This window comes from Doryrhamphus excisus, chromosome 10 (assembly GCF_030265055.1).
Source record: "Doryrhamphus excisus isolate RoL2022-K1 chromosome 10, RoL_Dexc_1.0, whole genome shotgun sequence".
Taxonomy (NCBI): domain Eukaryota; kingdom Metazoa; phylum Chordata; class Actinopteri; order Syngnathiformes; family Syngnathidae; genus Doryrhamphus; species Doryrhamphus excisus.
This window is the reverse complement of record NC_080475.1, coordinates 8,992,918-9,016,211: the sequence shown is the minus strand read 5'-3', so window position 1 is coordinate 9,016,211 and position 23,294 is coordinate 8,992,918. Positions and strand designations below refer to the sequence as shown.

The following is a 23,294-nucleotide window of genomic DNA, read 5'->3' as shown; positions in this document are numbered from 1 at the left end:
CCATCGCCCGCCTCCGAAGACAGCTGGGATAGGCTCCAGCACCCCCCCCGCGACCCGCGTGAGGAAAAAGCGGTAGAAAATGAATGAATGAATGAATCATAGGAAGATGGAACATTTTTTATTCTAAACATGATTATTTTCCCGTCCGCAACCACGGGTGCTAACTTCCTTCGTTATTTATAAAGGACAATTACCCAACAGCAGCCAAAATTGCACTTTATTTACTCTTTGGAATAACTGGACTTGGGAATCTTGCAGGGGAATCTTGCGGTTCAATTCAGTTCATTGAGAATTTGGGGAAAACGGGGAACGCCACGGTGTCTCCGATGCTGGATTGCACAACAGATGGATAAGGAAATACTGGATTATTTAACTTGTTAAAAGAGACGCTTCCTGTTGCCGTTTTTGAGGACTTTTTTTTTTTTTTGTGATCGATGAAGATTCGTCTTGATTTTGTAGGATTTTTTGTACCGACTCATCCGGATTCCGTACGCCGAACACAAAAACCCGACTAGTGCTTCCGTCGTTGCCGTTGTTTCCGTCTTTTCTTACTCGATTTTCTCTTTATGCCTTCCAACGACTTCATTTCGCCTCCAGATTAGCAACTGGAATCGATCCCTTTTTTTTTTTTTTTTTTTTTTTTTTTTTTTTTTAGGATGAACTCGCATCTCGACTGTTCTTTGACAAGAAGGAAGAACGTTACACTTTCAGGTGCTAAATATAAAGTACAATGCCTACATCGATCTGTGCCTGAGCCCCCCCTGTCCCCCCCACACACCCCCCCGACTGGCTTGCAGCTACCTGAATTCACCTTTCCCAGTATCACTTCCTTTCACCTGGTGTGATGTCACGGTAACGGGATGAGACAGATTTGAAGCGGGGATTGGACCTTTGGTTGTGTTCAGGTGGAAGGTGTGTGTGTGTGTGTGTAAGTGGGCTGCTAAGGTGTGTGTGTGTGTGTGTGTGTGTGTGTGTGTGTGTGTGTGTGGACCTAGTTCACAAGATGCTAACATCGCAGATGTTTTGAGATGAAATAATGATTATTTTTCCCAAAGCTTTTACTTTCATCGGACCTATCTTTTTTTTTTTTTTTTTTTTTACCAAAATCTTTTTTTTTTCACCTTGTTTTTTTCTTATACAAATATTTGTAAAGATTTGTCTTTTGTACATGACATCACTGTTGTACAGACTGTACATAGCCATCTTGCGTCTGCGACAACAATCACTGAAAAAGGTGGAAATGTAAAGGAAAAATAGGACTTGATTGTTTATGATGAACTTCCTCCAGCAGGAAGAAGGAGAACTTGATTTCTAAGCAGATCAAGTCATGTTTGTATGGCGTAGGTTTAAGCGTATCACATGTCCAACTTGAGCTATGAACACAATAAAGTCATTGCCATTCTTCATCATCTCGTCAGTTACGTCTTGTGTCCACTTGGGGGCGCCAAATAGCTAGAATTTAACTTTTAGTAGAGTAACAATTAGTGGAGCTACTATATGCATGGGACAGGGTCTTAGGGGGTTATTATAGAGTTATTTGACTGCATGTAAACGTAGCCAATGTACGAACAAGCCGATAATAACTGAAATAAACTGAATATGCTCATATTCCGGTTTATATCAACCCCAATATTAGCCCTGGGTTACTGCTTTTCCTATCGGGATATCCCAATCCAAAGTAGTATTGATGTGTGTTCTGCGCATGTTCCATTCGAAATGAATCTTGGGACTTTAACAGGAAGTATTAAATTTGAAAACATGGCGGCACGCATAAGTGTAAATTTTTGGAGCTAAGAGGTACTACCGGTGCCGGGTCCGGTACCGGAGTTGTTCATATTGCTGTTGTTGTTTTTATATACAGGAAGAAGAAGCGGAAATGACGTGTCATGACGTTGTCCATGCGTCGCTATTTGGATGGGGATTCGTTTGTTTACAGTTAGCATGTATGCAGGAATAACCCTGTTAGCTCAGGCATGTAAACGGGTTAAGAATGTTCCAGAAGCCTTAATATTGACTACATGTAAATGTAAAAATAATGTAAAAATAGTTCTACATGTATGCTGTATTTGTTTTTATTTTATATTTATATACATTTTTACTGACAATTATGAATGAGATGTGTTTTCGGTGAAATTTCCATTTAAAAATGGACCAAAGGATACACTATATATACTATTATATAATACAATGTAAGAATATGACAACACAATGACAACAGCAACATGTATTTAAAAAATAAACACAAGATAAATGAAAAATATCGATCGAATCACGCTCGAATCGATCCAATCCTGTTTCCACCCTTGCTATAGATACAGTTGATGTCAGGATCGATCCCACCGCCTCTTCCATCCGATATGGGAATGGGTGGAGTCGTTCTCAGGCCCCCCAAACCTCATCATAAAGGACCCCCTACCCTCCAGACACCATTCATCCTAAGGATTGGCCGTCTCCCAGCACCATGCCAGGCAAGCCCGCACCCAGTGATAAACCCGATCCGGTGGAGGCTCCATCGGCTGCCGAGAGCGAAGCACCGCCCGCCGCCCCTCTTGAGAAAAATCCGGAAGGAAGCACCCCAGGTAAAATTGAAATGGAGTATAGTCGTGTAGTAGGAATAAACATTGTACTGACGTAATTTAAAATACTAATACTTAACTTTGACGTACTTTTGACGATAACCAAGGCTGTCACGAGAGACTAGAGACAGTTCACGAGACGAGACGATACAGGTCTACGAGATGAGATTTTTTTTTACATTATTTTTAAAAAACTACAATGAAAAAACATATGAAACAGACTTTTAAATTTAACTTAGTCACAAAACAATACCGGTGCATTTCCCCCAAATTATTATATAAACAATATTATTATCAACATTATTTTAGGGCCAAATTAACCACTGTTTTTAATGATAAATTATAATGTTTGCCCTAAATATGTTTTTAAACATTATAGAGCCACATTAAATAGACATTAAATAGTAGACATTAAATAAAACCCCTATAGTTGCCATTACAGCTGTATTACCCAACAGTAGACATAATCTAATCTAATAAAAAATAATAAATTTAAGACATAAATAAGATTAGTGCTCATGTGTTGCTGTAAATGTTTTATGGGGAAGTGATGTCGGGGGTTCAGAGTTGAGTTTCAGCTTAGGATGCTACATATCACCTCTTTGAATGCATTTTCTGAATGCCTTATATTCTTATTTTTGGTTAAATTTGCATTTTTTAATGCTAGGAAATGCTTAGTTTAGCATTAATTAATTTCATTACTACTAGTAATATCCATTGAGAATATATACTGTAATAAAACATGAGGGTATACTCACATTTGTGAGAAACTGTACCACAATAGATTCATGGGATTAATAAATAGTGTTATTTGGATGTTTACAACAGTGCAAAATATTAGCTACCTGCTATGCCGGAATTCCCAGTGTCCTAAGCTGCTGCTAATCGACGTGCTTTTCCATGCTAGCTGCTGAATGCGATGCTGCTGCAGCTGCCGCAGACGTTCCTGCTACTGACGGTAAAAACGACGAGAGGTCACAAAATACGTGACCATTGCTTTATTGACAATACATGCTGTAGCTTGTATCCATAGCAACGGTAACCATCTTTTTCCGTCACCAGCTGTCGGTGCTCAAGTTGAGGAGCCACCCGAAGCCCCGGCACCTCCATCTCCTGCAGGTAATGTGGCATTTTTTTGTCCTAAAGGCGAACTCCTATAGAGCAGCTACACACAATAACCCGCACAGAAAGCTTTTGAGATCTTCCAGATTCTGCACCTAACCTTCCTTCCAGCTTCCTGCTTCCAAGTCTATTTAATTTAGGTGGGTGTGTTCAATCTACGTACACGCCCAAATGCTCCAGAGGACTTCTGGATTCGTAGGTCCGTGTTTACTGAGCGCAGGCAATCTGCAGCCCATCTAAGGAAATTCGGAAGTTTGCGTTGATGTCAAAGACATCCGAAACATCTTACGGGCTCGTTATGCAAACGACATTATCTGACGCTTTAGCATCGTTTAACGTGAGAATGCAACATTGTAACAACATTTATAAGTCATAAAAGTTGGAAAAGCATAATAAGTACTTTGACAACACCAGGTAATGAATCCATATACACCAGGGGTCAGCAACCCGCGGCTCCAGAGCCGCATGTGGCTCTCCAGCCTCTTTGTTGCGGCTCCCTTTGCAATGCTTGAATATTTTTTAGCACCCGTGTGGTGAAAATGCACGTCTTTGTTATGAGTTTACAAAAATCCAACTTTGTGTGAGACCATGAATGCATCCTGACTGAGTTCTGACTGGTGACTGAATGAGCAGACAGGATGCTATCCAGTTCTCTCTGACAGGTTAACATGAAGGGAAATGAGTAATACTTTGAGTTATTTGAGTTATTAATTATTATTAATGAGTTATTTGACGATTCTAAAAAATAAATTAGAGCTCATTTAAAAACAAAAGTTTATCTCCAGTACTAGCAAGAGTACTCCAACTCGTCTTTTTTTTCCCCTCCAATGTTGTTTTAAACATACAACGTTTTGCGGCTCCAGGCTATTTTTCTTTAGTGGGCAAGTGGGTGAAATGGCTCTTTTCATAGTAAAGGTTGCCGACCCCTGCATATACACAAATATGTACTTTTGTTATTATTTTATATGTTAGGATTTCATGCACATATCTTAGCACTCTCTGGTTTTTTCTATGTTTTTTAAAAAAAAACAAATTCTTCCCATTCATGGAAATGCTTATCTGCAGTTCCCACCAGTGCTCCATTAGAAGTATGCGTAGAAGATGTCAACGACTCCAGCCTCACCATCAAGTGGAAGACGCCAAACGCCATCGGGGACTCCGGCCTGGATGGATACACCGTTGAGTACTGCAAGGACGGAAGTAAACCCGCCCACACGCTCCGTGCCGCACCTGTCCCCGCGGGTGTCACGAGGTCAGATCCACTCGTAGCCGCGTAGGGGCCATAAGCGGCGGGCAGCAATTTGCCGGCTGTCTTTGTACCTCCTGACACCACATTTAGATGTGCTCATTTGCTCGGATGACAACATGCCTCCTGACATTTCATCATGCCTGCTGAAGTCATCCTTATGTTGTTTGTAAACACATGTCGACAGGCAGTAAAAACAAATTATACTCATTAATCTAAGTGGCATAAAATGATGATTCTATTTATTATTCCTCTAACACAGGGGTGCTCATTAAGTCGATCGCGATCTACCGGTCGATCGCGGAGGTGGTACTGGTCGATCGCTGGTCGATCGCGGCGTGACATTAAAAAAATATCATCCCAGCATCAATGCCGTCACTTGATTGATATACAGGGCAGCCATTCAGATGACAACTGAATTTTGACCTTTAGGTCACCGCCCATGCGTAAACAACGATGCTAAGTGCTAAGCTAGTCGGCGAATTGCGTCAGATTTTAAGCCCTCGCTAAAGTTTATGGTCACTAAAATGAGTGAAGGAGCTGGACCAAGTAAAAAGGCAAAAACTGGACCAAGTAAAAAGGCAAAAAACATATCACTTCCATACGGATATGGAATATTATACGGATATTATGATACGGATATTATCCATGACTGATAAACATTTGGAAGTGTGCTTGAGGCTGGCTATCAGCAGCTACTGTCCGGACTATGCATCCCTGGCTGGTTCAATTCAGTGCAAGTCATCAAAGTAAACTCAGGTAATTACAAAAAAATTTAATAGTTAATTATGTGTGTTTTGCAATATTGGCTCATTTGGTTATGTAAGGTACATCAACATACATTGTACGTACAAATAATCCTCAATACATTTGAAAATAAATAGATGTTTTGCATTTTTGTAGTGGGTAGATCATTTTGACTCGGTCATTTTAAAAGTAGCTTGCATGCTGAAAAAGTGTGAGCACCCCTGTTCTAACACAACATAACCGTGGTTACCCTGCAGCAACAGACTGGGTGGTGGCTAACCAGGAGCTGACCATGGCTATCTGCTACTGCATCAAGGACCTGACAGCAGGTGATATGCTACTTGTGCGTGTGGTGGCTGTCAACGCCGGCGGTCGCAGTGAACCTGGCACGCTCGCCCAGGCCGTGCCAGTCCGGGATGTTGTCGGTGAGTAGCAGCCAAAAATGCCTGAGTAATAATTTTGAAAGAATTGCATGGAAAAGTTGATATTATTATATAAAGCAGGGGTCTGAAACTCAATTTACTTGGGGGCCACTGGAGCTCGGGTCTGGGTGAGACTGGGTTGCATCAGGTTTTCCAAAAAAAAAAAAAAAAACGCATTTATTAAAAAAAAAAAAATTCTACAAGAAAAGCTCTGATAAAACATATGAACAAAAAAAAAAACAATGACAAAAAAAATGCATTTATGAAAAACAAAAAAATTTAAAAAACTTCGCTTTGGTTCCAATTTTCCACAATAAAAGCTCTGATAAAACATTCCACTGTTCTCAAATATCTTAAATAAGATGAAAAATAAATTAACAAATCAAGAATAAAGAAAATCAATCAATCAGTAATAAATAAATATAATAATAATAATAATAATAAAACGGCAAATAATAAAAACTTAAGAAAGCACATATAGTTGGTGGGTAGACAAATGATTTTTTTCATATTAAAACGACCAAAGCATTATTAGAGCCCTGTAGACATGACAAAACACGACTATAGTCACATTTATACTCTTTTTATTTACAACATATTGCGCAACTGCAGGGTCTCGGGACACATGCTAACTCGCAAACTAGAGAGCTAGCGACCTAAACGGTAGCCTTCAAGTTATTTCCTTTCAACTTAAATAGCCAAAAACTTACCACTTCCACACGGATAGGGAGGATAACTATTAACAGTTATTTAACCTTTAACATGAACATGAATCAAACGTAATAATTTTTTCTGGGTACATGATACCATACAGCATCCATATCAAACTTTCATATCAAGATGGGGCCTCAAACTAGTGTCATGCGGGCCACATTTGGCACGCGGGCCGCATGTTTGAGACCCCTGATATAAAGTATACTAGTTTTCATTGAGTGTCCTTTTTTGAAAATACTAATGTGGAATGGAGGCGGGTCATTTAAATCATTTTCACCACCTTAAAACTTCAATATGAGGAATGTCATCTGGACATATATCGGATATAGATGTTCAACCTAAATATATCGGGATGCGGGTTTTTGGTTCACATCGCCCAGCCCGAGTAGGCGGCTGTTGAAGCTCGAGATGGACCGCACAGATGGACGTACATTAATCCAAGATGGTGCTGACAGGACCTTTCGTTAGCAATGAATCACACTTGTCTCTCTTGTCTTAAGTAACATACAAGTACCCGCACATACTTCCTCCTTATTAATAGCGATGGAGTTTTCATCCCGTTGAAATTTTTGCTGTGCCCGGTGTCAAGATGGCATTTAAGATAAAGTAGAGCCAGCGTGGTTCATGTCATCAAATGTGATGGTTTTAAACCGTCGTCATGTGCTAGATTCACGATGCCATGTGTTCAGATCAGGGTGCTTTGCACCTCCAGACATCAGTGTAGGTTTACTTGCACGTTACCTTTGCATGTTCTTGACTTTTGGGGGTAGACGGGACCACAATTGTGTTGGGATGACTGGTCCTGTATGAATATATTAATTGTGATGCAAAAAAAACAAAAAAAAACATTTTTTTCTATTGTTGAGATACATCAACATGGCTGGAACATGTATCCTTAATCTTATTTAATTTAATTTTATTTAATTTAATTTTATTTAATTTAATTTTATTTAATTTTATTTTATTTAATTTTATTTAATTTAATTTAATTTTATTTTATTTTATTTTATTTTATTTTATTTTATTTTATTTTATTTTATTTTATTTTATTTTATTTTATTTTATTTTATTTTATTTTATTTTATTTTATTTTATTTTATTTTATTTTATTTGGGCAAATATATGAAACATTACAGTGCGTTTCTTACATCAATCAAAATATAACTTTCCATTATTTACATGCGTATTCAACTACCAGTCTTGTTTTCTCCTGTTATTATTATCATTGTAATATTATTATTATTATCATTATCATTATTGTTATAATCTTTATCACTATTACCATTATTATTGTTATTGTTATCACCATTATTATAATCATCATTAATATTCCCATTTTCATCATTTATAATTCTAACATTTTTTTCATTTGTTTTTATTTTTTAAATTATTTAATTTTACAGACTTCATTGCTTCTTGTAGAGCGCTGTATCATTCCATATGTTGTTTTCGGAAATCCGCAGTATTTGTGCTTTTATTGTCAATTAATTAACCACTTTGTTTCACCGTCATTGACTTTCTATTGAAGGCGCTCGTTAGCATACAGTGGAACATCGGTTAGCATCTGCTCCGGTCAGCGTGTGTTTTGGTTTAGGATTAGATTTGACACTACAATTTGCCTAACAGGCATGACTCGATCAGGGTTTTATGCCGATTCCGGAACAAATCCCGTTTTGACTGATGATCCCCGGCCCTCCAAAAACTCACCGCATTTTAACACGCTATCCCCGCCAGATCATTTCCGTTGGAAGTGCTGTCATGCTGTCAGTTAAGCGACGGCCGCGTTAACTTGTCCCACTGAAGGACAGCTTACCGTCTCTTAGCGTATATTTCCTGGTTGGGCTTCGAGTATCTGCAAACAAACAGGAACTTTTCAGTGGACAGATGCAGTCCTGCCACCAGACCTGCTCCGAAACACGAGCCTAATTGATGGATTGCGGGCGGCTTGTGGGAGTTAAATTCAGCTGTGCTTGAGCGACGCTGTCCTCACCGCACATCGGTCACAAGTACTTCATTTCATCGAATCTATATGTTCTACATACATTGAAAGCTTCTAATTGAGACACATTGAAAGACATCTCGTGGACGTTAGGAAGTTAGTTCAAGTGCAGGGATTTGTATTAGATCCAAAAGTGGAGATGGACCTCGTGGTTGTGGTTTCAGAAGCTGATTCCGTAGCAGGAGGGGGGCGGATGAGTCCGACAGATGAGCCAAATTGTTGTCAGGAATTGTGTGAGATTCAACTGAGACGCTAGAAGGAGTCGGATGGACAAGATGTTGACAGGTCGGAGGACACGAGGAGCCAGCGGTCGCTAGTTTTATATATCTCGTCAGCCAATGTGCTGCTTATGTAAAACATGGAAGCCCTAATGTCGGCCTAAACCAAGTCATCGGGCGATGTACAACTAAACCCCGATCAGTTCAACGTCTCCCAGTCACAGCAGTTTTGTGTAACTCTCCATGACGTCACTTGAGTGAGGGAAAAGTGATGACATCGTCCTCCCGCTGTATTTGAATCACAGCAGGGATCAAATGCTGGTGTCATTTAGGTCTGTCTCATTTCCAAAACTATTTTGAGAGCTGTCCGACTTACAGCAGGGTCATCTTCTCTGATGAGGTACTCCACTTTGCGTTAGTGCAGTGATCATCAAATATGTTTTTTTGGAGTAATTGCGTTAAAGTGATAAAAAACGTCGTATCACCTCGTATGAGGTGCATTATTTAAAAAAAAAAACAAAAAAAAAACTTAAACTGTATTATGGAAAGCAGGAAGTGAACAAATGTAACAGTTACTGATTGTAAAAGTACCAGATGGAGGGGTAGGATTTAATAAGCTTTGCTTCTTCCTACTCCTTTTGGACATGTGGAACTGGGAACTGATTATGGGATGCACTCAATTGGAATCTAATCCATACCAAAATAAAAAAATAAAATAAAATAAAAAAACTTAAATTATATTAGGAAAGCAGGAGGTGAACAAATCATATCACCTCGTACTTTGGTACATTTGGTACTTTGGACATGTACCAAAATAAAAATAAAAAATAAAATTAAAAAAAATAATAATAAATAATAAAAATAAATTAAATAATAAATAATTCAAAAATTAAATTACATTAGGAAATATATATATATATGTGTATATATATGTATATTAGGAAAAAAAACCCACAAATAACCTTAAACTGTAGTATGGAAAGCAGGAAGTGAACAAATGTAACAGTTACTGATTGTAAAAGTACCAGATGGAGGGGTAGGATTTAATAAGCTTTGCTTCTTCCTACTCCTTTTGGACATGTGGAACTGGGAACTGATTATTTGATGCACTCAATTGTAATCTGATGCATACCAAAATAAAAATAAAAATAAAATTAAAAAATAATAATAAAAAAATTTAAAAAATTAAAAATAAATAATTAAAAAATTAAATTACATTAGGAAATATATATATATATATATATATGTATATGTAGATTAGGAAAAAAACCCACAAAAAACCTTAAAACTGTATTATGGAAAGCAGGAAGTGAACAAATGTAACAGTTACTGATTGTAAAAGTACCAGATGGAGGGGTAGGATTTAATAAGCTTTGCATCGGGTGGCGGTGCACTTGGCACCAGGACCTCCCGAAACGGCTCCCTAGTGAGGTGGTCTGGGCATGCCCAGCTAAGAGAAGACACCAGAGCAGACTGGTGGAGGGATTATGTCCCACAGCTGGTTTGCCGGTGGAGCTGGAAAAGGTGGCCTGGGACAGGGAAGTCTGGGCTTCCCTGCTGAGACTGCTGCCCCCATTACTCTGACCCGGATAAGCGGAGGCAAATGGAATGTTACATGTAGGCGACTTATATGTAGTATTTAGGCCAGTAGGTGTTACTAATGTTGCGCTGATGAGACATGACATTAGATTAGATCACCTTAATATAGCATGTCCGACAAGACATACTGTAAACTCCCCTCCCGTTTGGTGTGGATGTGGTAAATTTGCATCTTCTTTTTTTCCACATTTGAAAACACTCTCTTAAAGGGGAACTGCATTGAATTTTGAAAATCATTCACAATCCTAATATGAAACATGAACATATATTTTATTTTTCAGTGAACGAGTTTATTTGAGCTAGCTTAAAATGCTGTCATTGGGATGCACATATTTTGGCTGTGAAGCCATCTAAAGTAAACCTCCAACAACGATGCATGGTTTGATATACATGCTGTGATCATGCTTTAGCATATGTACATGTACACTGATGATAACGCGTAATAGTTAATGACAGTATCTTGTCATATTTTGACGATTTTAAACAGTTCTTTTCAAGGCATTACAGTATATTAAATACTTTATTATAAACATCATGCTTCTGTTGGTTACGGACGGCCATGTTGTTTGGTCTAGAGACAGTGCCACTGAGGCAGAACTGGAGGTAGCAGAGACGAGGATGCTGAGGTTCACATTGGGAGTGACCGGGATGGATAGGATCAGGAAGGAGTACATCAAGGAGGGACATTACATGTTAGAGGCCTTGGAGATGAAGTCAGAAAGACCAGACTCAGATGGTTGGGAAGTGGAGGTAGCAGAGATGAGGATGCTGAGATTTGGGAGTGGCTCATTGGGAGTGACCAGGATGGATAGGATCAGGAACGAGTACATCACAGGAACATTACATGTTAGAGGCTGTGGAGATGAAGTCAGAAAGACCAGACTGAGATGGTTGCGAAGTGGAGGTAGCAGAGATGAGGATGCTGAAGTTCTTATGGGAGTGACCAGGATGGATAGGATCAGGAAGGAGTACATCAGAGGAACATTACATGTTAGAGGCCTTGGAGATGAAGTCAGAAAGACCAGACTGAGATGGTTGGGAAGTGGAGGTAGCAGAGATGAGGATGCTGAAGTTCTTATGGGAGTGACCAGGATGGATAGGATCAGGAACGAGTACATCAGAGGGACATTACATGTTAGAGGCCCTGGAGATGAAGTCAGAGAGACCAGACTGAGATGGTTGGGAAGTGGAGGTAGCAGAGATGAGGATGCTGAAGTTCTTATGGGAGTGACCAGGATGGATAGGATCAGGAACGAGTACATCAGAGGGACATTACATGTTAGAGGCCTTAGAGATGAAGTCAGAGAGACCAGACTGAGATGGTTGGGAAGTGGAGGTAGCAGAGATGAGGATGCTGAAGTTCTTATGGGAGTGACCAGGATGGATAGGATCAGGAAGGAGTACATCAAGGAGGGACATTACATGTTAGAGGCCTTGGAGATGAAGTCAGAGAGACCAGACTGAGATGGTTGGGAAGTGGAGGTAGCAGAGATGAGGATGCTGAAGTTCTTATGGGAGTGACCAGGATGGATAGGATCAGGAACGAGTACATCAGAGGGACATTACATGTTAGAGGCCGTGGAGATGAAGTCAGAAAGACCAGACTGAGATGGTTCGGACACGTCCATGTGTTTAAAGCTGCCAGGTAGGAGGCGTAGAAGAATACCAAGAGGAGGTTTATCGATGTAGTGAAGGGTAGTCGGTGTGAGAGAGACAGAAGAAGAAGACAGTGTTGCACGGAGGAGATTGATTTGACCCCTGAAGAGAAAGACTCCTTCAAGCGATGTAAATAGAATGTGTGGAAGTGTTACGTGAGTGCGCACAATCACCCCTCGCTGTAAAAATACACCTCACCTCTAGTTGACTCACACATTAGCTATCGCTAACGGGACAAGCAGAGTGTGGGCGTTCAAATGGGAGCTGAACAATAAAACCGAATGAGGAATGAGCAGAAGATAAACTCGACTTTGTCTTGCAGCCCGTCCAAAAATCAAAGTGCCTCGCAATCTCCGCAACCGCTTTGTCAAACAAGTCGGAGAGCAAATCAACCTGGTCATTCCGTTCCTTGTGAGTTAAAATTCCACACTAAAAATACTGTAATTAATTACCCGACATGTTTTAATTCATTTTATTTATTCGTACATTTAGGGAAAGCCCAAACCTGCGGTGTCCTGGCTGAAGGACGGTCAGCCTTTGAGCCCCAAGAGGGTCAACATCAGGAACACTGACAAGGACAGCATCCTATTTATTCGTGGTTCCCAGAGGGAGGACTCGGGTGTTTACGAGATGACCGTCAAGGTGGACAGCTTTGAAGACAAAGCCGCCATCACCCTTCAGATTGTCGGTGAGGTGCACACGGTGCACACACGTTGGCGCATTGGCAAATTCACACATTGACATATTGGGACTTGTTAACACACGTACATAAATGTCACATGACTTGGTTTGTTCCAAAAGTAACCAAAGTGCTTGCTAACATACATTGCTAACACTGCTAACAACAGCGACCATTGTCCTAGACCAGGGGTCTCAAACTCAATTTACTTGGGGGCCACTGGAGCTAGGGTCTGGGTGAGACTGGGCCACATCAGGTTTTCCAAAAAAAAACAAAAAAAACGCATTTATTAAAAACAGAAACATTAATAAACTTTGCTTTGGTTTCGATTTTCTACAAGAAAAGCTCTGATAAAACATTCCACTGTTCTCAAATATCTTATTTTTTATTTTTCTGCACAAAATAAGATGAAAAATAAATTAAAAAATCAAGAATAAAGAAAATCAATCAATCAGTAATAAATAAATATAATAATAATAATAATAATAAAACGGCAAATAATAAAAACTTCAGAAACCACATATAGTTGGTGGGTAGACAAATTATTTTTTTTCAGATTAAAATGAACAAAGCATTATTAGAGCCCTGTAGACATGACAAAACACGACTATAGTCACATTTATACTCTTTTTATTTACAACATATTGCGCAACTGCAGGGTCTTGAGACACATGCTAACTCGCAAACTAGAGAGCTAGCGACCTAAACGGTAGCCTTCAAGTTATTTCCTTTAAACTTAAACAGCCCAAAACTTACCACTTCCACACGGATAGGGAGGATAACTATTAACAGTTATTTAACCTTTAACATGAACATGAATCAAACGTAATAATATTTTCTGGGTACATGATACCATACAGCATCCATATCAAACTTGCGCGGGCCGCACTAACATTAAACTTTTATATCAAGGCGGGGGCCTCAAACTGTTGTCCTGCGGGCCACATTTGGCCCGCGGGCCGTGTGTTTGAGACACATGCTAACTCGCAAACTAGAGAGCTAGCGACCTAAACGGTAGCCTTCAAGTTATTTCCTTTCAACTTAAATAGCCAAAAACTTACCACTTCCACACGGATAGGGAGGATAACTATTAACAGTTATTTAACCTTTAACATGAACATTAATCAAACGTAATCATTTTTTCTGGGTACATGATACCATACAGCATCCATATCAAACTTGCGCGGGCCGCACTAACATTAAACTTTCATATCAAGGCGGGGGCCTCAAAATAGTGTCCTGCGGGCCACATTTGGCCGGCGGGCCGTGTGTTTGAGACACATGCTAACTCGCAAACTAGAGAGCTAGCGACCTAAACGGTAGACTTCAAGTTATTTCCTTTAAACTTAAACAGCCCAAAACTTACCACTTCCACACGGATAGGGAGGATAACTATTAACAGTTATTTAACCTTTAACATGAACATGAATCAAACGTAATATTTTTTTCTGGGTACATGATACCATACAGCGTCCATATCAAACTTGCGCGGGCCGCACTAACATTAAACTTTCATATCAAGGCGGGGGCCTCAAACTAGTGTCCTGCGGGCCACATTTGGCCCGCGGGCCGCGTGTTTGAGACCCCTGTCCTAGACTGTACTGTAGGTCTCGGCAATATGCTAAACCAGTGGTTCCCAAACCTTCATGACCCCCTGTCATAATGCCCCCCCCCAATATACGTCGTATTCTCAACCCACAGAGCTGCCTGGTCCTCCTGCTAGCGTTAAGCTGGTGGACTGCTGGGGTTTCAATGCCGCACTGGAATGGACGCCTCCCAAGGACAACGGCAACGCAGAGATCACTGGGTACATAGTCCAGAAGGCGGACAGGAAGACTGGGGTATGAGCTCACACGTGACTTGCTATTGTTACTTCCTGTCGCCAGATAATAGTAGTAATGATGCCATTTCCCGGTATTGGCTGACATATCTGCAAACATATAGACAAACAACCATTCACACTCACATTCATACCTATGGACAATTTGGAGTCGCTAATTAACCTAGCATGTTTTTGGAATGTGGGAGGAAACCGGAGTACCCGGAGAAAACCCACGCATGCACGGGGTGAACATGCAAACTCCACACAGAGATGGCCGAGGGTGGAATTGAACTCGGGTCTCCTAGCTGTGAGGTCTGCGCGCTAACCACTCGACCGCTGTGCAACCAAGTAGGATTCATGCATTTATTCATTTTCTACTGCTTTTCCTGATGAGGGTCACGGGGGTGCTGGAGCCTATCCCAGCTGTCTTTGGGCAAGAGGTACACCCTAGACTGGTCACCAGCCAATCACAGGGCACATATAGACAAACAACCATTCACACTCACATTCATACCTATGGACAATTTGGAGTCGCTAATTAACCTAGCATGTTTTTGGAATGTGGGAGGAAACCGGAGTACCCGGATAAAAACCCATGCATGCACTGGGAGAACATGCAAACTCCACACAGAGATGGCCGAGGGTGGGATTGAACTCGAGTCTTCTAGCTGTGAGGTCTGCGCGCTAACCACTCGACTGCTGTGCAACCAAGTAGGATTCATTCATTTATTCATTTTCTACCGTTTTTCCTCACGAGGGTCATGGGGGTGCTGGACTATCCCAGCTGTCTTCAGGCGAGAGGCGGGGTACACCCTGGACTGGTCGCCAGCCAATCACAGGGCACATATAGACAAACAACCATTCACACTCACATTCACACCTATGGACAATTTGGAGTCGCTAATTAACCTAGCATGTTTTTGGAACGTGGGAGGAAACCGGAGTACCCGGAGAAAACCCACGCATGCACTGGGAGAACATGCAAACTCCACACAGAGATGGCCGAGAATGGAATTGAACTCGGGTCTCCTGGCTGTGTGGCGTGCGCGCTAACCACTCGACTATCGTGCAGCCATGGAGGAACTTTTTGGAGGAAAATTTTGCTGAATTATTTTAATTGTAAAGGTGGGATTGAACTCGGGTCTCCTAGCTGTGAGGTCTATGCGCTAACCACTCGACCACCGTGCAGCCCCTCATTGGAAGTGTGTTGATGTAATGACTCCACGTCATCCCGTCCCCCCAGGATTGGTTCACGGTGCTGGAACACTACCACAGGCTCTCTGCTACCGTCTCTGACCTCATCATGGGAAACTCGTATTCCTTCAGAGTTTTTTCCGTGAACAAAGTGGGCGTCAGTGAGTCGAGTGCCGTCACGAAGGACGTGGCTACAATCCAGAAGACAGGTACATATTCCCATTTTGTTCCAGAAGATATATTATTTTTCCATGTGGTCAAGGGTCTGTACTCGTATTGTATTTATATTTCAACAGGCATTGTGTACAAGCCACCAGAGTACCCGGAGCACGACTTCAGCGAGGCGCCCAAATTCACCACACCGCTCAATGACCGGGCGGCAACTGTTGGATACACCACCAAGCTTCTCTGCTCCGTTCGTGGATGTCCCAAGGTCAGTCAGCCTCTAACCAAGTCTGTCTTTCTCTTCTATCCTCATTTAATTTAATCATCACATACAACAGGGGTGCTCACACTTTTTCAGCATGCGAGCTACTTTTAAAATGACCGAGTCAAAATGATCTACCCACTACAAAAATGCAAAACATCTATTTATTTTCAAATGTATTGAGGATTATTTGTACGTACAATGTATGTTGATGTACCTTACATAACCAAATGAGCCAATATTGCAAAACACACATAATTAACTATTAACATTTTTTGTAATTACCTCCACATTACTCCACATTTCCCTTCTTTGGTACTGCGATGGTAGAATGGCATATGAGGCAAACGCACTTCGAAAAAGACATTGTGAAAAAAAAAGTCCACCTCCCATTCCGTATGGAAGTGATATGTTTTTTGCCTTTTTACTTGGTCCAGTTTTTGCCTTTTTACTTGTTTTTACTAATTTTTTCTGGGTACATGATACCATACAGCATCCATATCAAACTAAACATTAAACTTTCATATCAAGGCGGGGGCCTCAAACTAGTGTCCTGCGGGGCCACATTTGGCCCACGGGCCGTGTGTTTGAGACACATGCTAACTCGCAAACTAGAGAGCTAGCGACCTCAACGGTAGCCTTCACGTTATTTCCTTTCAACTTAAATAGCCAAAAAACTTACCACTTCCACACGGATAGGGAGGATAACTATTAACAGTTATTTAACCTTTAACATGAACATGAATCAAACGTAATATTTTTTTCTGGGTACATGATACCATACAGCATCCATATCAAACTAAACATTAAACTTTCATATCAAGGCGGGGGCCTCAAACTAGTGTCCTGCGGGGCCACATTTGGCCCACGGGCCGTGTGTTTGAGACACATGCTAACTCGCAAACTAGAGAGCTAGCGACCTCAACGGTAGCCTTCAAGTTATTTCCTTTCAACTTAAATAGCCAAAAAACTTACCACTTCCACACGGATAGGGAGGATAACTATTAACAGTTATTTAACCTTTAACATGAACATGAATCAAACGTAATCATTTTTTCTGGGTACATGATACCATACAGCATCCATATCAAACTTGCGCGGGCCGCACTAACATTAAACTTTCATATCGAACTAGTGCCGCGTGTTTGAGACCCCTGGTCTAAATGATTCTTGTGGGCAATTTCTGGATTTTATTCCTTTTATAGGACTTCATGGGGTAGTATCCCTCCCAAGCATATAGAGGCCTGGTCTCCTTATCTTACAACAAAGATGGAGTCAGAGTGTGATGGAAGCTCAGCAGGGACAACATAATGATAACGGAATACTTTGTTGTCCTGTCATGGTTAAGTGGAGATGTTACTTTACTAAGGGGGAGGGGGTGCTATTTTTGTCACTACGCTGTCGCACGGTTATCAGTGCCTGACGGCGAATTTCCTAGCACGCTCAGTAAATGCTCTCCGAAAATGCTAGCTCAGGGGTGGGCAAACTACGGCCCGACCGTAGCCAAATATTTTTTAAAATTCAATTTGATTTATTTTTTGTGTTTTGATGTTTAAATAGATTGACTTATTATTGTATTGAGTGTTGCACTCGTATAGAGCAGCGACACACAATAACCAGAAGATCTTCCAGAATCTGCACCTATTCCAGCTATATTTCCTTGGATTTGGTTTGTTCTGGTTGGTGCCTCTTAGCTTGTTCTTGGACCGTAGAAGAAATTCTTCTCACAACGGTCACTGTGAAGTCATAGTCAACCGATCCCAAACTTCCAAATGCGGAAATGTTATTTATTTTTCATTCCTGTATTTAATTTCTTGTTTGACACGTGTGCTCTAGATTATAACACATATTAGAACCAAGATGGCAGCGGTAGCTGAGGTCAAAGGTTGACCATGCTCGTACGTGTTCCTCGTCAGCGCTCCGCCAGTCACAGCGGGATTCCCACTAATGACCACCGGTGCCACATGCTGCAGAAAGCAGGGGTCAAGGGTCATAGCTCCATATTTTTTGGATGTTATTTTCCTTTAGAGCAGGGGTGGGCAAACTTTTTGACTCGCGGGTCGCATTGATATGACAAAATTTACGGGGGGGGGGGGGCAGACTATATATTTTACACGTAACAGTCCACCTGGTATTATTGTATCTGTAAAATTGTCATGCAATCTGCTATTATTATTTATTATTTTATATTTATATTTAAATATTTTAAAGATAATAAAATATTATAATAATTACAATAAAACTAAATAATATAATAATAATAATAATATAATATAATAATTATTATTATATTATTATTATGTAAAATATGCAAATATAACAATAATATTATATATAATTAATATAATAATTAGCATTAATATAATAATTATAATAATCATAATATTTCTAATAATTATTATAATAATCGTAATATTTCTAATAATAATTATAATAATCTAATAATAATAATAATTATTATTATTATTATTATGTGCTTGTGTCCCTTTTTTCAGGAGCACTTTGTAAACAACAGACCATGTCAAAAAACGAAATTGATACAACCATCAAAAGGTTGGCTCAGGCCATGATGCCAGCTTGTATGTTGAGTTTAAATGAAATACTTTGGAAAGATTGGGAGGGCCGTATTCAAACACTTGGCGGGCCGGATGTGGCCCCCGGGCCGTAGTTTGCCCACCCCTGCTTTAGAGCTAAAAATGTGCTTATTTGGACTACACGCTTTGGTAACATTTGACTGTTATCTTCTGGTTCCTCATTTGTTAGCTTGTACGTATGTGGCTCCTGGTGCACAGATAGTATGGAGGACAGAATTATTATTATAATTGTAATAAAAATAAACGTTTTGTAGCCTTTTGGGACAGCTGTGCCGTAATTGAATATGCATGAAGCCTGACTATGACTTTCCAGTAGAAAATGCACACGGAAATGCAGAGTGGTACATTCCTGGTGTCAAGAACAGTTTCAAGTTACTCCCACTGTACTGGACAGCAACCCTCTCCAAGGACTGATGGGGACTCCTGGGGCGACTGGTCGGGTGAGATCCCGACAGGGACTTCATAAATTAACTCTTGTTCTTTCTTCTCAGCCCAAGATCGAGTGGCTTAAAAACAAGATGGTCATTGGTGATGACCCCAAGTTTCGTCAGATCTCCAACCAGGGAATTTGCTCCCTGGAGATCCGCAAGCCTTGCAGCTTTGATGGGGGAGTCTACACGTGCAGAGCGAAGAACGAGCAAGGAGAAGCCGCCGTCTCCTGCAAGCTGGAGGTCAAACGTACGTGCAAAGAAAAGTCAATTAACCCTTATTAATGCATGAGTAACTGGACCCTACACTCTTCCATAAGTGGGTCAAAAATCACCCATACTAGAATCAATGTGTTTTTATGCCAATTTTGCCATTTTGGATAGGAATAATCACTTGTATGATATTTAGTATTATATTTAGGAGTTGATAAGAATCAAAGGTTCCTATTGGATTCCATAGAAAATGCATGCAGGTCATTTTTGACCCACTTATGGAAGGTTGGGGTAGTACCACAAAAATAAAAATTTATTAAAATGTGAATGGCATGATATCAAAAACATGTTTTTTGAGGAATACCTGGAATATGAAATGAAAAAAAAAATAATTTCAAAGATATTTCAAGAAAACAACCTGACCGGGTCATTTTTGACCCACTTATGGAAGGTTGGGGTAGTAACACAAAAACTAAAATTTCTTAAAATGTATGAAAGTTAAAAATGTGAATGGCATGATATCAAAAACATGTTTTTTGAGGAATACCTGGAATATGGAATGATAAAAATTTTCAAGAAAAGAACCTGACCGGGTCATTTTTGACCCACTTATGGAAGGTTGGGGTAGTAACACAAAAACATAAATTTCTTAAAATGTATAAAAGGCAAGTTAAAAATGTGAATGGCATGATATCAAAAACATGTTTTTGAGGAATACCTGGAATATGAAATGATTTTAAAAAATTTAATTACAAAGATATTTCAAGAAAACAACCTGACCGGGTCATTTTTGACCCAATTATGGAAGGTTGGGGTAGTAACACAAAAACAAAAATTTCTTAAAATGTTTAAAAGGTAAGTTAAAAATGTGAATGGCATGATATCAAAAACATGTTTTTTGATGAATACCTGGAATATGAAATGATAAAAAAAATTTATTACAAAGATATTTCAAGAAAACAACCTGACCGGGTCATTTTTGACCCACTTATGGAAGGTTGGGGTAGTAACACAAAAACTAAAATTTCTTAAAATGTATAAAAGGTAAGTTAAAATGTGAATGGCATGATATCAAAAACATGTTTTTGAGGAATACCTGGAATATGAAATGATACAAAATTTTAATTACAATGATATTTCAAGAAAACAACCTGACCGGGTCATTTTTGACCCACTTATGGAAGGTTGGGGTAGTAACACAAAAACTAAAATTTCTTAAAATGTATGAAAGTTAAAAATGTGAATGGCATGATATCAAAAACATGTTTTTTGAGGAATACCTGGAATATGAAATGATAAAAATTTTCAAGAAAATAACCTGACCGGGTCATTTTTGACCCACTTATGGAAGGTTGGGGTAGTAACCAAAAACAAAAATTTCTTAAAATGCATTAAAGGTAAGTTAAAAATGTGAATGGTATGATATCAAAAACATGTTTTTTGAGGAATACCTGGAATATGAAATGATAAAAAAAATTTCATTACAAAGATATTTCAAGAAAACAACCTGACCGGGTCATTTTTGACCCACTTATGGAAGGTTGGGGTAGTAACACAAAAACAAAAATTTATTAAAATGTGAATGGCATGATATCAAAAACATGTTTTTTGAGGAATACCTGGAATATGAAATGATTTTAATTACAAAGATATTTCAAGAAAACAACCTGACCGGGTCATTTTTGCCCCACTTATGCATCTCAGGGTTAAGAAAAACACATCATATGATATTTGAAACCAAATTCCAAATATACTAAAATGCTGTTTCTTTTTATAACAGAGGTTATTCTGGCGGAAGCTGACAAGGAGAAGGGCAAATAAAGCAACACTTAACCTTCAAAGGTAAGGTCGAAAATAAATGAGTTGTGTAATAGACAATAGCACAGACTTCCTTATATGGGCATTGCTGTAAGCCAGATAAGATCTCTGCCTTCCCCCAAGGCAAAATTTGCATAAAAACACATTGATTCTAGTATGGGTCATTTTTGACCCACTTATGGAAGAGTGTAGGGTCCAGTCACTCATGCATTAATAAGGGTTAATCACTCCATGACTGATCTTGAATGCATCGTCAATATGTTGGGATGCATTCACACGTGTATTTCCATCTGCACACGTGCGGTCAGATCACATTACGAAAGGAGCGCCGTGATTCCACGTGTGAACCGCAGCCTCTGGATGACATGATTAACAGTGTGCCTCTCGGTATGGTATCCTGTGGACCCTCAAGCTGGACTTGGTGTGGTCTCTCAAGGTGAAAACAAGGGATTAGTCAAGGAGAACCTTTGGGTGAGGAGGGGGTTTATGGTGGGGGTGCGGGATGATGTCAGTGCTGCACTAGCAGACCCTACCATGACACACAGCATCCACATTAGCTAGCCAATAAAATGGTAACTATATATACACTGTATAGAAGCTCCCTGTATGCACACTATATAATGCTACACAAACAACTGCTTACTTACACAATATAAACACAGTCAAATCTTCCACAAAAGAGTGCAGCTGAGCAGGATAATGGGCAGACGTACCTTGGCATGCCCATATAAGGAAGTCCGGCTCACTGTGACGTCACAGGGAGCCTCTCTTAAACCAAGCATTCATCCCAAACTTTCAGGATTTGCTTCCAAATGCGCAAACTTCCTGATCTGAAATTTTGGCATTGTTAAAATTATAACATTTAAAGGAATAGTTTGGATTTTTTTTTTTGACTCAAAGTTGTATGACATCCTCATCAGCAGTGTAGTCAATCATCAATCATGTTTGGTGTGTACATATTTTGTTTTTTAAAAAAAATTATTATTTTTAATCTCTTTTTCTTTAGGGTGACTGACAGGAAAAAGGTTATGCAACAGCGTTTACATGAAAATGAAGAAAAACTCTCCATCCACACCGCCGCAGTCTCATTTTGCTGAATGTTGATTATTATTCTAGTTTGTCCAACTTCAGCTTGAATGTACAATTATTGTTCTGCCATTATCAGGTTGTTATGCTATCGTTTGTAACGCTCAATAAAACTGTCAAATCTTCACAACTCGCGTTTTTGTATTTCACAATACATTTATTTCTTGTCTTGTCATATTATTAACCAAAGCCATGAATGAAAAGCTGCTTTGCCCGCCTCTGCTGTGCCCCTCCTGCTGCATCCGCTGCCTTCAGATATTTATTAACCAATTCCAGGCAGACTGCAGTCATGAACACAACACAGAATTATCATCACAGTTTTAGAGTATATTAATAAGAGTCTATATTAAACAACTAAGGCGTCCTTTTGCAATGTTCAAAACCCCCACTCGACTTTTTTTTTTTTAACAACCAGTTAAAACCAGTTTTTTAACAACTCGACTTTAACAACCAGTGTCCTTGCGGCGCTAACACAGGTATATACAACATGTCAATATCTCAGTTTTAACGTTGTTGGTGGCTTTTTCAGTACATCAGCTACTAGTGGTGGGCAAAAACGTTCATTTCAGTGAACCGGATAATTACGGTTCAATTCAGTAAAAAGATCCGTTCATTTCGGTCAATTGGTTGTTAGCCCTGAAGGACAGAGACTGAGAGATTGACCGACACCATCGGTGAGCTTGTTCATTCCGTTCACAAAAAAGAACTACTTCTTTTGACCGACACACCACTAG

The 23,294-nt window shown here is 39.8% G+C and overlaps 1 protein-coding gene across 2 annotated transcripts; it reads left to right on the top strand.

Annotated features, from left to right (window-relative positions):
• Positions 1-827: 827 nt before the first annotated feature.
• On the top strand, positions 828-22,678 carry LOC131136640 (myosin-binding protein H-like). 2 transcript variants are annotated; one of them, XM_058083741.1, is made up of 14 exons: positions 1,795-1,943; positions 2,313-2,579; positions 3,484-3,534; positions 3,639-3,695; positions 4,764-4,898; positions 5,949-6,116; positions 12,622-12,710; positions 12,792-12,987; positions 14,680-14,819; positions 16,044-16,203; positions 16,291-16,427; positions 19,507-19,693; positions 21,437-21,498; positions 22,481-22,678. In XM_058083741.1, the coding sequence occupies exons 2-13, from the start codon at positions 2,462-2,464 to the stop codon at positions 21,475-21,477; spliced, it is 1,479 nt and encodes a 492-aa protein (XP_057939724.1). In that variant the 5' UTR covers positions 1,795-1,943; positions 2,313-2,461; the 3' UTR covers positions 21,478-21,498; positions 22,481-22,678. The 2 variants fall into 2 exon arrangements, with proteins under 2 accessions (XP_057939723.1, XP_057939724.1); XM_058083740.1 differs by having other exon boundaries at positions 828-1,943; positions 16,044-16,427.
• The last annotated feature ends 616 nt before the right edge of the window (positions 22,679-23,294 follow it).

What these genes read in the sequence shown, in the direction of transcription:
- LOC131136640 (XM_058083740.1), top strand. Translation starts at nt 2,462, where the DNA reads ATGCCAGGCAAGCCCGCACCCAGTGATAAACCCGATCCGGTGGAGGCT. An exon ending in TCCGGAAGGAAGCACCCCAG is followed by an intron (nt 2,580 to 3,483) that starts GTAAAATTGAAA and finishes TTTCCATGCTAG; the next exon opens with CTGCTGAATGCGATGCTGCT. An exon ending in TGAGTACTGCAAGGACGGAA is followed by an intron (nt 4,899 to 5,948) that starts GTAAACCCGCCC and finishes GTTACCCTGCAG; the next exon opens with CAACAGACTGGGTGGTGGCT.